Here is a 13,641-nt window from a genome sequence, read left to right on the forward strand (position 1 = left end):
TATATACAATGTAATGTGTGTATCATAGTAGCAACCAATTTTCACATCAACTTTAATGGCAACAAGAACTTTGCCGGGCCAATTGACTATCACATTCAGATCCAATATCTGCACCTATGGAATGAAAACACGAGACATAATTCTCTAAAGGACTTGAGATATATTGGGTGAAACGTAATATATATTCATTCTAAAGTACTTGAGTTGAATCCCACTTTTATTTCGTAATAAGGCCATACCACTTATTAAAACTCTCAAGACCCAAATGTCTAACTCATAATTATTTTTTCCCACTAGCTTAAGGAATTTAAACTAATTGTTGAACTATTTCCTTATAATGTGACTACAAGGATTGGATCATCGAGCGCAACACTGCTCAAAAAGATAGAACAAAGACGTCACAAAATCTCTATATGTACCGAGAGATAATCACACCTTGTTAAATTCTAAAGAAACCCATGCAAATGGATATCAGGTGGAACCTGACTGTGATGATAATGTAATTGATTGCATCTTTTATAGTCACTAATGTATTTGGAAGGAAACATACTGTAGAGAGACTAATGAGTCAATTTAGTGAAATGTAAATCATTATAGTATTAATTTGGATTATTGAATCCATATTGACTCCGAAGATGAAATGTTGGAAATTGACTCATACAGACTTTGACATAACCATAAAGGCACCTTGATTGTGACATGATGCTTCGTTTTGCAAGGACTCATACGTACATCGCTGTGTTTGTGTGGACGAGACAATAAGAAAAAGATTGACAGAATGCGAAGTAACGACATATCTCTAAATAAGTATTTTCTAAAGTACCAGATGCACAACCCCCTCCTCCCTACCATTATGCTTTTAAGTATGAGAGCATATCACTCATTTTACAAAGTTTTCAGTAAAACAGGATCGAATCTATCCTAAGATGCAAATGGTAAACAATCCATGTTACAAAGATAACAAGGTGAAATTTAGAAAAATATTCATGCAGAATTTGGACCATTAAAGTGACTTATGGCTCTAGTGAATGTTTTGACATTTTGGACTAGTTATAGTTCCCAAGAAATTTGCGTTTAAAAACTCCTAGCACATATTACACAATACAAAGTGCAAAGGCTCACCACCCTTATTAATTCTAGAGAATTTACATCAAAAGGACTTGATGAATATTGCATGTTTAATAGGATCAATATAAACCATCTTATGCCCAATGGTCTCGCAGAGGCTACCATCAAAGGTTACAGATGGTGCCTAAGGAATAAGTTATGCGTACCAACCTATCTTTTATTGTTTTGGGGATATGCAATATTACACGCATCTTACTTAATTCGTTTTTAGAACCCAATATTAGTCAACATTTTATGCGTACCAGTTGGTAACTAGATTTAAGCCTGACATTCGTGTTTTTACGCATTTTTGGTTGCACTATATATGTGCCATTACGACTCCACATCGTACTATGATGGGTCTTCAAAACTGTTAAGTAGTTCTGTTGGAAATGAGTTTCCAACAATTATCCGCATTTTAAAACTTTTGGAAGGAGATCTCTTACGGCTAGATTTGCGGGTTATCACTTTAAAGAGACAATCTTCCCGTCGTTAGGGGGAGATAAGAAAAAGTATTTTCTAAGGGAACAACATGAACTGTCATGGTGTGTTCCCACTGTGTCTCATATTGATTCTTGTACTCCACAAATGTAAATGTGAAGTGATAAAGAATATTTGATTTTCAGAATGTACACTGATGTTGCTAAAGTGATGAGATCACACATACCAGCTGCAAACCTACCTTCAAAGTTACAAATCCTCAATACGGGATATACACCATAGAATAAGGTTTTTCAACTACACTCAGTGGAAGTTTGGTTGAGGCCGTGGCTCCAAAAAGGAAGTTGGAGAGACCACTTGGTTCGATCAATCCTCACCTAGAAAGGAAGTAGGTGAGCAAGGCACAACTTATTTATATTATCAGAAATCATCTCATAAGATTGTCTCTGAATATGTCCATGAATCAAACTGGAGGACGCTCCGAAGTTTTAAACGATTCTAGAGAACAACGAAATCCTGACGGATTATGAGAATGCATATGGGTCAATGGAAGGATCATGCGTGCACAATGATGATATAATCCATAAATAGTTGCTCCAGAAGTAGAGAACAATGAGATCGAACCATGCTTTATTTTGATTAATTTCAAATAAATAGCATATTTGGCCTACGCAATCCAGGTAGAACTTAGTTCTTTGACAAATATACAGGTATTTGGTGTGGTAGTGCTAACCAACCTAGTGTAAAGCCTGTGGAACATATGTGGTTATTTGTCACAAAGTGTAATGAGAAGAATGAGGTCTTAAAGTATAAAGAATCACCTTGTGGCGCGAGGTTTCTCACAAACCCCTGGATCGCTTACTCTTTTGAACATCATAATGTTCAATTAATTAGTTTGCTTGGTAGTTTCAAAAGAACTTGAAACATAGTAGATGTGGTTATATCTCTGGAGATTTAGACTCAAAGATATTTGCAAAAGTGCATGATGGCATTTTTCTTCCCAAGTCGAATGACTCTAAACCACGGAGTGTGTTTGTAGTTACACTGGAACACTCACTTATTGATTTAAGACAATCAGGCGGATGTGGTATACCCGTCTAAGTGACTATGTGATTGGGAAGGGATAAACAAGTAAGATTTCGTGCCATGCGTATTAAATAAGTTCCTGATTCAGAATTATAGCTATCTATGTCGACGATATGAACATGATAAGTACTGTTAATGGAATAAGAGATCTTACAAACTATTTAAAATCTGAATTTGAGATGAAAATATTGGGAAATATCGATCTCATCTATGTTCTAAACTAGAAGACCGAGATTGTGGTATATTATTCCACCAGTTTGCATATGTCCATTGTCAGGCAATTTAATAAGGACGTGCATGCTGCTAGCACTCCCATGATTAGTCGAGTTTCAAATGTACATAAATGACCAATTCGTCTAAAGGATGATGACGAACTTGGGTCGGGAGATGAACTTTCCTTATCTAAGTATAATAGACGCATTATTGTACTTAGCATAATGTACTCGACCAAATGTTACATCCTCAATGAACTTGTTAGCTAGATATAGCTCAACGCCAACGTAACTTTATTGGAATGGTATAGTCAATGTAATCATGTGCTTAAAATTAACCATTGACATAAATTTGTTTTATCCATGCAAAGACATAAAAAGGAATGCTAACTAAAGTGCAATCCAAAGGTTGTTGATTATAAAAGAACAATAATCTCTTCTTCAACGAAAGTAATCAGGGGGAGATACGGTAGACTATTTTCTAGGTCATTACCGATATTCAGTTTCGAAAAGTACATGACTAAAGGAACAGTATGAAACAACTCTGAAAGTAATCAGGGGGAGATGCCGACATCAGGGGGAGGATCCAAGGATATGAAGTCGACATAACTTACTTCGAAATTGAAGCTGTGTTGTACTCTGTTTTCCTTCGATCGAGAATAGTTTTTCCCAAAGGGTTTTGTTACTCGACATGGTTTTTAGCGAGACAATACTAAAAGCATCAAGTATATCTGAATCAAAGAAATGAAACATGATAGTTCGTTAAGCAACGTAACTTCCAGAATCAACAACATGGTTCTATAAACATCCAAGTCACCAAAGTAAAGTGTGATAAACTTCTTTTGACTGCATTAGACTAATGAAAATTGTCTGACATCATGGGGATCATCTAATGGTGTGTTGAACTCTTTTCCTTGACCAAGGTTACTTTTTCCCACAGGGTTTTGTTGCTCGTCAAGGTTTTTAATGAGACAACAACAAACACCGGGAAGTAATTTCTCAACTAAGGCTATTGTCTTTCCCACAAGGATTTTCTGCCTAAGGAGTTGTGAAGCAACTAATCAACTTCAACAGAACAAAGTGATCATCTGCAACAGATCACCTTTACTTGCATCTGTCACATTGTATTCTTTTCCCTTCGTCAAGGTTTTATCCCACCGGGTTTTTCTTGTCAAGGTTTTAATGAGGCAACATATTCGAGTCCAACTATGTTCTAAGTTTGCTTAATATTGTAATCTTTTTTCTTTAGTTCAGGTTTTGTCCCTTTGGGTTTCCCTGATGAAGTTTTAACAAGGCAATTAACTTAGACTCATCGATCTGTGAAGATTGTATTGCATGTGATGAACTACATGTAAAGTAAGAGACAACATGTAAAGTACTACATGTAAAGAGTTGTACCAAGGTTTTATTCCACTGGGTTTTTCCTTGTCAAAGTTTTAATGAGGCAATTGATTTCGGCACAAGTCATCAAGGAGAGGACGACATTTGAAGAATTACATTCGAAGCACTATATATGAAGCACTGCGTATGAAGGTCTATTGGACCGCACAAGAGGGAGTGTTGTAGGGCATATGGACCATAGATGTGCGACCCAACTAGGTAGTTAGGGTTTTCCCACGGTTGTGTATAAAGTATACTCTGCTATGTAATATGGCTGCTGCCTATCAATACCATCCCTCTTGCCGTTTCTCATTCTCGTGGTCTTCTCTCTGTTTTTCCCTTAAAGAGACTTTTATAGAACCTTCACATATTTTTATATGGATATAAATATAGAAGTTCCATGGACAACATTCCAAGCAAACACCTAAAAATTCGAAAACTATCCATATATTTTCTAGAAACTATATGAATACCCTTAATCTAACGGGAATGGATGTCCAACGGATTTTCAAGGTTGCATCTGGATCCAATCCGTAATCTGTTGGATTTCAAAAATTTCATCCGCGTCCAACCCTTTAACGAACGGTCCGGACATCCATCCGCACAATTACGGTTGGTCCCGATTAAATCCGCGCATTAAGGATAAAATGCTCACCCCTAGTTGTGTCTATTGAGTAATGACTCGGGGCTAGAACTTGGGGTTGGGAGAGTCTTGGGACATGACCAACTGACCACGTACCAGCCGAGACCAAAAATAAAATCTCCCAGTTGATCTTTCTTTTTGTTCCCCGATCCGAAAAAGAAAAAAGAAAAAAAAAACGAAACCGAAGCTTGGGAGAGGGGTTGAAATCTTGAAACCTAAATATCCGTTGATCTTAGAGTGTCCAGCAAACCATTTACCTGAAAACCCCTAGTTTGTTTTTGTTCTTCTTCTTTTTTTTCGGTGAAAACCCTAGTTTAATCAAGCAAGAATTTGCAGAAACAAAAATGGGGATAATCAGCGTGGATTTAATTTCATACTTGGTACAGGATTTGGGATTTATATTGCTCAGAATTACAATGTTCCAAACATCAAAAAGCTTGCAAATACTGGGATTTTTATGGCTAAACATTTTGAAGAGAATTACAGGAAGCCGAAGAAGAGGGGAGAAGAAGATGAATACTAGTTTCAAGAGAGACAGAAGATGAATACTAGTTTCAAGAGAGACAGATGGTTATAGAGAATCAACAACCCAGGTTTTTGTTATTATTCTCAGTTTCATTTTGATTTTTTTTTTTTTTTTTTTTTGGTTATGGTGAATAGTAGATTCAACTCAAAGATTATTGTTAAAGGGTATATGAACAAGCTTTGAATTACTACTGACTCTGATTTTAATGGGAAATATGTTGTTGTTGTTGTTGTTTTTTTTTTATTTTTATAATCAATTAATTAACGAATTTTGCTATTTTTAAAGTTTTTTTTCTTGTTCTCTGTGTGTATGTATGTGTGATTGTTTGATTTTATTTCTATTGAAGCTAAACTTAGTAAAATTGAGTTCTCCATGGACTTTGATTTGATAAAATTGAGTCTGTTCCATGGTGAAATTGCGTAGTTTGGTAATCCATTCGAGCAGACTGATCTTTGTGGTTATGCTTCAACTAAACATGAACTTTCATTGAAATTGCCCTTGATGTTAAACCAATTTAGTACAATTATGGGGATCGAAGCTCTTTTTAATTTCAACTGCCAGATGAATATAACGGAAAAGTAAAGTTCAACTAATTTGATTGATGTCACAAGGAAGTACTCATATCCATGCTCCAGTGTCGACAATACGACATTACCTTCACCGTTGATTCATGTTAGTGTTGAACACGGCGAAATTTATAAGTACCAAATATCTACTTTTCGTTAAGAGTTGTGCCCCTTGATTCTTCGGGTTAATCATGATTAGATCCTTATTTGGTTGAATTACAATAACAATTTGATTTGCTGCTTGACAGAAAACGATGTCCAATTGCTAAGTGTTTTTTTTTTGTTTTGACAAGAATTCAACTGCTAAGTTTGTGAATCTTAATTGTTAGAATAATTGCATTTTGTGAATCTTAATTGTTAGAATAATTGCATGTGAAAAAAACGTATGTAGATGAGATGGTGAATGCCTGTTTTTGTAAGGGAAAATTTGGCAGCAATGGCTTGTGTGAAGGAGAAAAACATAAGTAGAGAACAGTGTAGAAAGAAAATAAAACGTCCTTTTAAGTAACATGGTAGCTCTGTAACTGAATTCAAAGTGGTGCTATCCGTATCCATTGATAGATTAATGCAAACTACCTTGACCATCCATCTTTTCTGGATACTACTAATCTGCTTTTTGTGATTTGACCATCACCTGGCATCACCAGAGTAGCATTGTTTATACATTGTACGTATTATGTGTGTTTTTTGTTTCCAAATCCTAGCATTTGAAAGCTTACTACTCTGTGTAGACAAAGAATTATGGATAGTTTGCAACAGTGTAAGCATGTTTCCAATCAATTTAGCGTAAAGTTTTTGCATCAGTTGAAACCAGACTTAGCACATGGACACAGTTTGCATGCAAAAGTGTATTTTAAATTTCTAATACCAAGTGTTATAGCCTTTCTTTCAGGAAGTTGGATCAAAATTTCTTAACAGGCCCCAGACCTTCTTGGCAATTTATCTTAGCTAGAAATTTTGTAAGTTCATTAGCATGAAATAAAGAATCAGGAGCTTCATGTTTTTTTACTAATGGTCGTTGATATTTGTGAGGTCGCTTAGATATTTTCCTGCTTCAATTCTTTATCAGGTCACTGGTTATAATACGATTTCAATCTTTTATAATACGATTTTGGATTTCAATTGTGATTTTGATGCTGCTAACTGGGGTTTTTCTTGAAAAATTGGGATGTAACTTTCTTTACTTCGATGAAATTTTGACAGAGTTCTTTTTTTGGACAGATGGTACTCCCTATTTCAGTTGAGGATGTTAAACGAGAGGTCAAGATATTGCAAGCTCTTACAGCTCGTTGTTCAATTTCATAATGCATTCGAGGATGATTCTTATGTGTATATAGCAATGGAGTAAGTCTTCACTTAGAGCTACTTCACAGTTAAAAATGTATTATTGCAGTTTGTCCACTTTCTGATCCTGTGTTGGATGATCAAACTTTAAAATGAACTGCCAACAGAAAGCGTAATTGTTATAGTGCTCTTCGTATCTGGTGAAAATTGGCATGACGCAGATAAAATGATGAAGTTATTTAGGGAGCATGGTATATTTGATTTTATTTCGCGTTGAGCCTTTATAGTGAAAGGCAATGAGGGTTGTGAAAATCTTCAGATCTACAGAAACTATAAAAGATCATAGCTCTTATGTTGCTTTCTTAATATCCATAATCAAAATTGGAAACTAAAAATTAACTTCATTCCCAGCAATATCAAGGCATCTTATCTCATTCGCATCATTCAAATCTTCTCTGGGTACCAAGCAGAGGCTAAAAGTGTATTATTTCACTTAAAGCTATCCAAGTAGGGTTTTAACTGAGACACATCTAGGACAGTGACAAATCTCCTATTGCAGTGCATATCCAGAGTAGCTTCAAAACTCCGACTAATATATCTTGATTGAGATTCTAGCTCTGTCTATGTGCCGCTACATATTTCATAGTGAGCGGAGCTATATGAATGCACTTTGTTCCACTTATATCATTTTGTTTGGCAGTTTGCTTCCGAACTCCTCCTCTTGGCACTCTTGTATAAACTGATTTTTGATTCTTCCCTCGAGTCTATGTTTGTTTTGAAGACACCAGGTAGATCCCAAATGCAGATGTATTTACTTAAGTATTTATACAACGCATATTTTTTCTTGATTCATCACTTAGTTTACTTTGTTTGTTTATCTGCAATGTTTTGCTTACTTAGGTTATTGCACTGTTTGGTGTAGTTTCAGTGAATACTGGTGGTTAGAAAGGATATTCAGGGTTATTGCAATGATGGAGGAAATGGTTGTCTGTGTTGGTGATTTGCAGCTGAGATTAGTTGGTCTTGCTGTTGCAGTAAATATTACACGGCTAGAAGGGACTGGAGCTGCAGAATGGGGTTACAGACCGGAGATTATTCTGGTTGAACATATGAAAATTCAAGACGACCAGGGAAGTTCATTGATTTTTTTTTATCACGAAAATGCCCGTGTTCTTCATCATGATGAAAACATATACTGGTTTGAATGTGTATGTGTCTCTCCAACCCTTTCCTATATGCCTTTATCTTTATGATTCCCGGAAGTTGACCGGGGAACTGATTTTGATAGGTTCTCGTTTGTGCTTTATCATTTGCAGACTTCCAGTCCAACTCATTTATCAATCCAGTTGATGGACTGTAGTCGTGAAAAGCCCGAAGTTACCGTTGTTTCTATGGATCCTCATTTCTCTCTTTTTTGCACAGTGACTTCCTCTCAGTTCTTCCTGACAGGAAGGAGGCGCATGATGTTTTTTCACAGGTACGGGGAACTTATTAATGATTAGCCAAAGCTTTTGAAGTTGAACTTTTCTGTGGCTTAATTTCATTATAGTGTTGCAGAAACAAACGAAAATACGCACGCGGGGAAGAAAATTTCTGGTACATACAATGCCATGGATGGAGTTCGAGTTGTCAATGGTTTGGAGTGCAAGAATCTTGCGTGACATCCAAGGTATGCATCATACATACACCGTCAGGGCGCTCTTTAGATTCTATTCTTAAATTTAGGACAATTTGAGTAATCATTTTGTCATTAATTTATTTTGTATGAATATCTTGAAGTATTTGTAGTTGATTTAGGTAATTCGGTGGCAAAAGTAACCTGAACCGGTACCAATTATATTACTAACGTTAGTTCCTGGTATCGGTACTAAAAAACATAAAATTGGAAGTGGATAAATGCCTGGCTTGCTGCTTTTCCTGTTTAACTTCCTACCTATGTTGACACCTTAACTATTTGACTTACGAAATGTTCACATGGGGCAGGTCTCTTATGTTCTAGACACCCAAGATTTCTTCTTTCAGATTAAAATAAAACATGTCACGAGCAATCAAAGCCCTTAAAACCGTTACGCTCTAAGAATAGAACGATACCAAAAGTTCCTGTCTGGATCCTAATGTATATGCTTAAGGTAAAACTTTTTCAACTCTCTCTGGAAGAAACAACTATGTTTTACTCGGATTTGTAAAGTATATTTTCGTAAATGTGCAGATTTCAAGAGATGGGATGAGGTAATCCAAAGCTGAAAAAAGAAGTGTATGATGTGGTGCAGGCTGGTGTCAGAGAAACTTTGTTGTTGAGAAGGCGTTCCCTTGCTTTCTTGAATTCCTCTTTACCAGCGAAGGAATATTCAACTTTGAAAGAGTAACGAAAGCAAAGTGTAGTATTTTTGCAAGTTTGTTTGTTCTAGTGTTGTTTTTAAATTTATTTTTTACTCCGTGGTGCAGCTGAATAATACCGAGTCAGATAGCTGACTCGGCTAACTCATTTTTTACCTTGACCAGTTGACTAAAGGTTTGACTAGCTTGACTGTTAGCTGTGACGGTACCGTGACGGAATATTCCATCGACATATTAGAAGATTCCGCTAATCAGCAGTAGTTGTTTTTGTTTGAACATCTCTTTGCTTTACAATTTCTCTAATAAGTTATTCGTTCGGCCCTCCCATTGTGTCAACGGTTGTACTAGTATGTTTTGTGTGCTAGAGCAGAAGTGACTTAGTCCTTTGCATTGTATATTCCAGATGTGAATTTATGCACAAATATTGTTGAATTTTGGATCTGTTGAGTGGTTTGTATATTCACTCTTTCGGGAAATCAGTTGAATTTTGGTCTGAATTAGCCTTGTTATAATCGAGACTAGCTGAGGATTAGCTAGGCAATTCGTGTATTCCTGTTTGTCTCATTTTTCCTTTCCCATCTCGGTTATATTCTCTTTTGATCTTATAAAATAAGTACTAAAAAGAAGAACTAACAAGAGTAAAATAAAAAAGATAATGTTATCTGATCAGAAAGATGCTGCGACCTGTGATCTTAGTTTTAGGTTATACTACTATGTTTGGGAATTTTCTGTTGTTGTCTGTTACTTAGCCGGTTAGCCCCTACAGCTACAAGTGCCTATGTTTGTGCCCCCGGGCTCAAGCCCAATTGACGTTGTCATGGGTCCACAAATCTTAGTCTTAACTCGTGTGGTTTCCATTTGTCTCCGAGTTATACAAAGACTCGTTTTTTCTTTGTCCTTCACAAGGACATCATACGGAAAATTCTCTCCCACGTTCCTCAGGAGTCTACCTTAGAGTGCAAACTTACCTCTAAAACATGGAATGAACTTCTCTCTCACAGGAAAGGTGGTGTTGGTCTACTTTTCTCAATTGCATACAACTGGGATAGAAACGTTCAACTTTATTATTGTGATTATGACAAGATTAAAAGCAGCAAAGATTCTGGTAATGGTCATGAAGAGAAGATATTTTCGTGCGAAATTCTCTCAAAGATCAAACATTACATAGATACCATGGTTGGTTCTTGCAATGGTTTGGTCTGTTTCTCTATACCCCATCATCGGATTATTGATCCCGTCTATATTTGTAACCCTTTCACTGGGGAGTACTTTAACCTTCCAAGATTAAACTGCCAAGAGGGTCTTATAGTGAGTGGATCTGGGTACCTTGATTCGACGAACACTTACAAGGTTGTTAGAATTCACTACCCAAATCGATCCACCATCTGTGGGATTTGCCCAGATATATACTCTTGGAGGTGGTAATGGTTGGAGAGACATTGGAGAAATCGACTACTTATTGTCCTTCGAAGGTACCTTGATGAACGAATCACTTTACTGGCTAGATAGCTTGGACTGGAAGATTGTTGCTCTTGATCTGGCGGACGAGAAACTATGAGTGCTCCCAACTGTACCACCATGTTTTGATGGTAAGCGCACCTCCAGATATCGACTCAAGTTGTTGGGAGGGAATTTATGTGTTATTCATCTACGAGGTGAGAATGTCGATATATGGTCATTTAAAAATAAACATCACAATACAAAAAATTACCATGCAGAGGATGGATATCAATCTTGGTATTGGAGTTTGGAGTTCGGGATATCGTGTTTATTCACCAACAATGACGACTATTACGAGCCGATGGCCCTCACAAAGAGAAATGAAGTATTGCTGTGGTACAACTCCACAACTCTATGCCTTTATGACCCCAGAAGCGGAGTTTTAAATAAAATTATTGCTGGGGACTCTAAACTAGATAACTTTCAAGCACTTCCCCACAGGAACAGTTTTGTTTCACTTAAAGCTCTAGGAATTAGCTCGAAGAAAATCCAAGATAAAAAGATATTCAGATAAATGAAAGAAAATTTCCAAGGAACAACTTTGCACGCCAGTCGTAAACTTTAAACAACATCTTATATATCCTTATTGAATTAAAATGTGTATCACCAATTATTCTTGATGATGATAAACGAAAGAAAGATTTATACTACTTACAATTGCCATAGCAGTAAAAAGAAAACAAGCAAACAACATATAAAACAGATACATACAACAAAATGAGAAAGCCATCTGTGATCTTCTAGTTGATCCTCCTGCAATTCAATCGAATTTGTCCTGAACTTCCTTCCAGTGGCTTGTTCCTTCCCATTTTAATCATAGACTTTCCGAAATCAGCTGCAAAAGCACCGGCATGAGTACTGTACTTCTTCACTAATGCATCAGTTGATACGCCGTTAAACAAGGCCTGATCTGAATGAAGTAATCCTCTTCTCTTCACCAGATTTTTGAAGTACAGCGTATCAAATTTTACAGCTGTGGGATCGAATGGAGCAAGTCTGGCGTCCCCGCCGGAAGGAGGACAAGTTAATTTCCGGTTCCTGGCAAATAACGGGTCGATGTTGGATTCATTGTAAATCCGGTTTTTGAAGTTGTTACACTGAGAAAACCCTATGGCATGTCCTCCAGATAATGCAACTAGGTCTGTTTCGTCCAATCCTGCGTTCTGGAAGCTGGTTTTGAGAGCTGGGAGGTCCATGAAAGGAGCTGGCAAGGCATTGTTAGCATCAGTTCGGCTGGCTGTGGTCGAGTCTCTTCGGCCTAGTTCTACCTTCCACGTTTTTCCTCCTAACTGCAGAAGCATGCGCATGAAAACAACACTAAAATTAGTAACACATTTTTTTCTTGTAATTAAGAGCCAAATTAACCCTAATCAATGTAATATAATTTTTCTTCACCTGGACGACAGAGTCGCGAGCAGCAACAGCTAAGATGTCAGCACAAGAGACAACTTGAGCACCACAGACTTTGTCCACTTCTGACTTGATCCTGTCCACCACTTCAAATCCTCTTAACGAGTTGTTATTGCCAAATGCAGTTTTCTCCCCATCTATTGTTGATGTGCTATCAAGAAGAACTGATCCATCACATCCCTTCAATATTCAAGAAACGGAGTTAGTGCAATCTCACCTAACATGGTCAATAAATGAGTGACTGATCAATATTCAAGCTTACATTAACGAAGCAGTCGTGGAAATGGAGGCGAAGCAAAGAAGCGCCCATTCGGCCCTCACGGTTCACAGCGTCCGTTACCACTTTCTTAATTGTGGGAAGGGCTTTCGGGCAAACTTTATGATAAAAAGTAGTTGAGAGTGCGTCCGTCGAAGGTACTGTCGTCACCGATACCAAAACTACCACAATAAGAAGAAAATAAGTGAAACCATTACCATCTGCCATTTTAATCAACTCTCTGTCTGTGCTCTAAATTCTCAAACTAGCTCTAGGTTTATACAGTTTGAACTATGCTTGATCGTATTGTTCGTGTATATTACTTATCAGCAAAAGTGGCATTCGTATTTATAGCTTGCCAGGATATTGATTTGAGGAGCATGCATAAATGCATTACAATAATGTTGAGAGAGTAGGTTTTGAAGTCAAAACTTTGCCACAACCAAGGATGGCTATAAGCTTTGTTCTTGGAACATAGCTAGTAACAATTAATGTATTGATTTATTTTTGGCATGAATATTATTTTTGATTGTTCAGCTTAATAACTCGCAAATACGCCAAACTGCATACACTGTATCTAGCTAAGCAAGGAGGTAGGAAGACGGATTGATTGAAAAAATATACTGTATACAATTATGCGCCAGGATTGAACCTGCAGTCTTTCCACAGCGGCTACCAAGCTAGTTTGAAACGTTACTGTGCGATATAAACCACATGTTTAATCAGCTTGCTGCAAGTGGCAAGTTTACATGGTTCGTTTTTCATTATTTTCATTAACGAGTAAGAAAGGAGAATTGCTAACTAATAACAATGAATTAAATACTAATGAAATCTGAAACGAAGAATTAAACTATAAAATTTTCTTACGCATTTCGTTTTCAAATTAGAATTTT

The 13,641-nt window shown here is 36.8% G+C and overlaps 2 protein-coding genes across 6 annotated transcripts; one reads left to right on the forward strand and one right to left on the reverse strand.

Annotated features, from left to right (window-relative positions):
* The first annotated feature begins 5,026 nt into the window (after positions 1 to 5,026).
* LOC113290115 lies at positions 5,027 to 10,079 on the forward strand. 5 transcript variants are annotated; one of them, XR_003331401.1, is made up of 8 exons: positions 5,027 to 5,462; positions 6,854 to 6,920; positions 7,183 to 7,305; positions 8,168 to 8,453; positions 8,562 to 8,722; positions 8,803 to 8,914; positions 9,229 to 9,374; positions 9,455 to 10,079. XR_003331401.1 is itself a non-coding variant. In XM_026539653.1 (6 exons), exons 1-6 carry the CDS (start codon positions 5,437 to 5,439, stop codon positions 9,476 to 9,478), a joined length of 732 nt encoding a protein of 243 aa, XP_026395438.1. In that variant the 5' UTR covers positions 5,027 to 5,436; the 3' UTR covers positions 9,479 to 10,079. The 5 variants fall into 5 exon arrangements, 1 of the variants encoding a protein (XP_026395438.1); XR_003331403.1 differs by having other exon boundaries at positions 7,183 to 8,453; positions 8,795 to 8,914; XR_003331402.1 differs by lacking the exon at positions 6,854 to 6,920 and having other exon boundaries at positions 8,795 to 8,914.
* A 1,743-nt stretch (positions 10,080 to 11,822) lies between these two features.
* Positions 11,823 to 13,045, reverse strand: LOC113286420 (cationic peroxidase 1-like). The gene is made up of 3 exons (XM_026535047.1): positions 12,755 to 13,045; positions 12,478 to 12,672; positions 11,823 to 12,371 (listed from the first exon to the last, which is right to left on the reverse strand). Exons 1-3 carry the CDS (start codon positions 12,974 to 12,976, stop codon positions 11,823 to 11,825), a joined length of 966 nt encoding a protein of 321 aa, XP_026390832.1. The 5' UTR covers positions 12,977 to 13,045.
* Positions 13,046 to 13,641: the final 596 nt, after the last annotated feature.

This window comes from Papaver somniferum, chromosome 6 (assembly GCF_003573695.1).
Source record: "Papaver somniferum cultivar HN1 chromosome 6, ASM357369v1, whole genome shotgun sequence".
NCBI lineage: Eukaryota > Viridiplantae > Streptophyta > Magnoliopsida > Ranunculales > Papaveraceae > Papaver > Papaver somniferum.

Coding starts and splice junctions, on each gene's coding strand:
- LOC113290115 (XM_026539653.1), top strand. CDS start 5,437: ATGGTTATAGAGAATCAACAACCCAG. Junction 5,463..7,182: donor ATAGAGAATCAACAACCCAG/GTTTTTGTTATT, acceptor TTTTTTGGACAG/ATGGTACTCCCTATTTCAGT. Junction 8,454..8,561: donor ACATATACTGGTTTGAATGT/GTATGTGTCTCT, acceptor TATCATTTGCAG/ACTTCCAGTCCAACTCATTT.
- LOC113286420 (XM_026535047.1), bottom strand. CDS start 12,976: ATGGCAGATGGTAATGGTTTCACTTATTTTCTTCTTATTGTGGTAGTT. Junction 12,673..12,754: donor TCCACGACTGCTTCGTTAAT/GTAAGCTTGAAT, acceptor TGAATATTGAAG/GGATGTGATGGATCAGTTCT. Junction 12,372..12,477: donor CTCGCGACTCTGTCGTCCAG/GTGAAGAAAAAT, acceptor ATGCTTCTGCAG/TTAGGAGGAAAAACGTGGAA.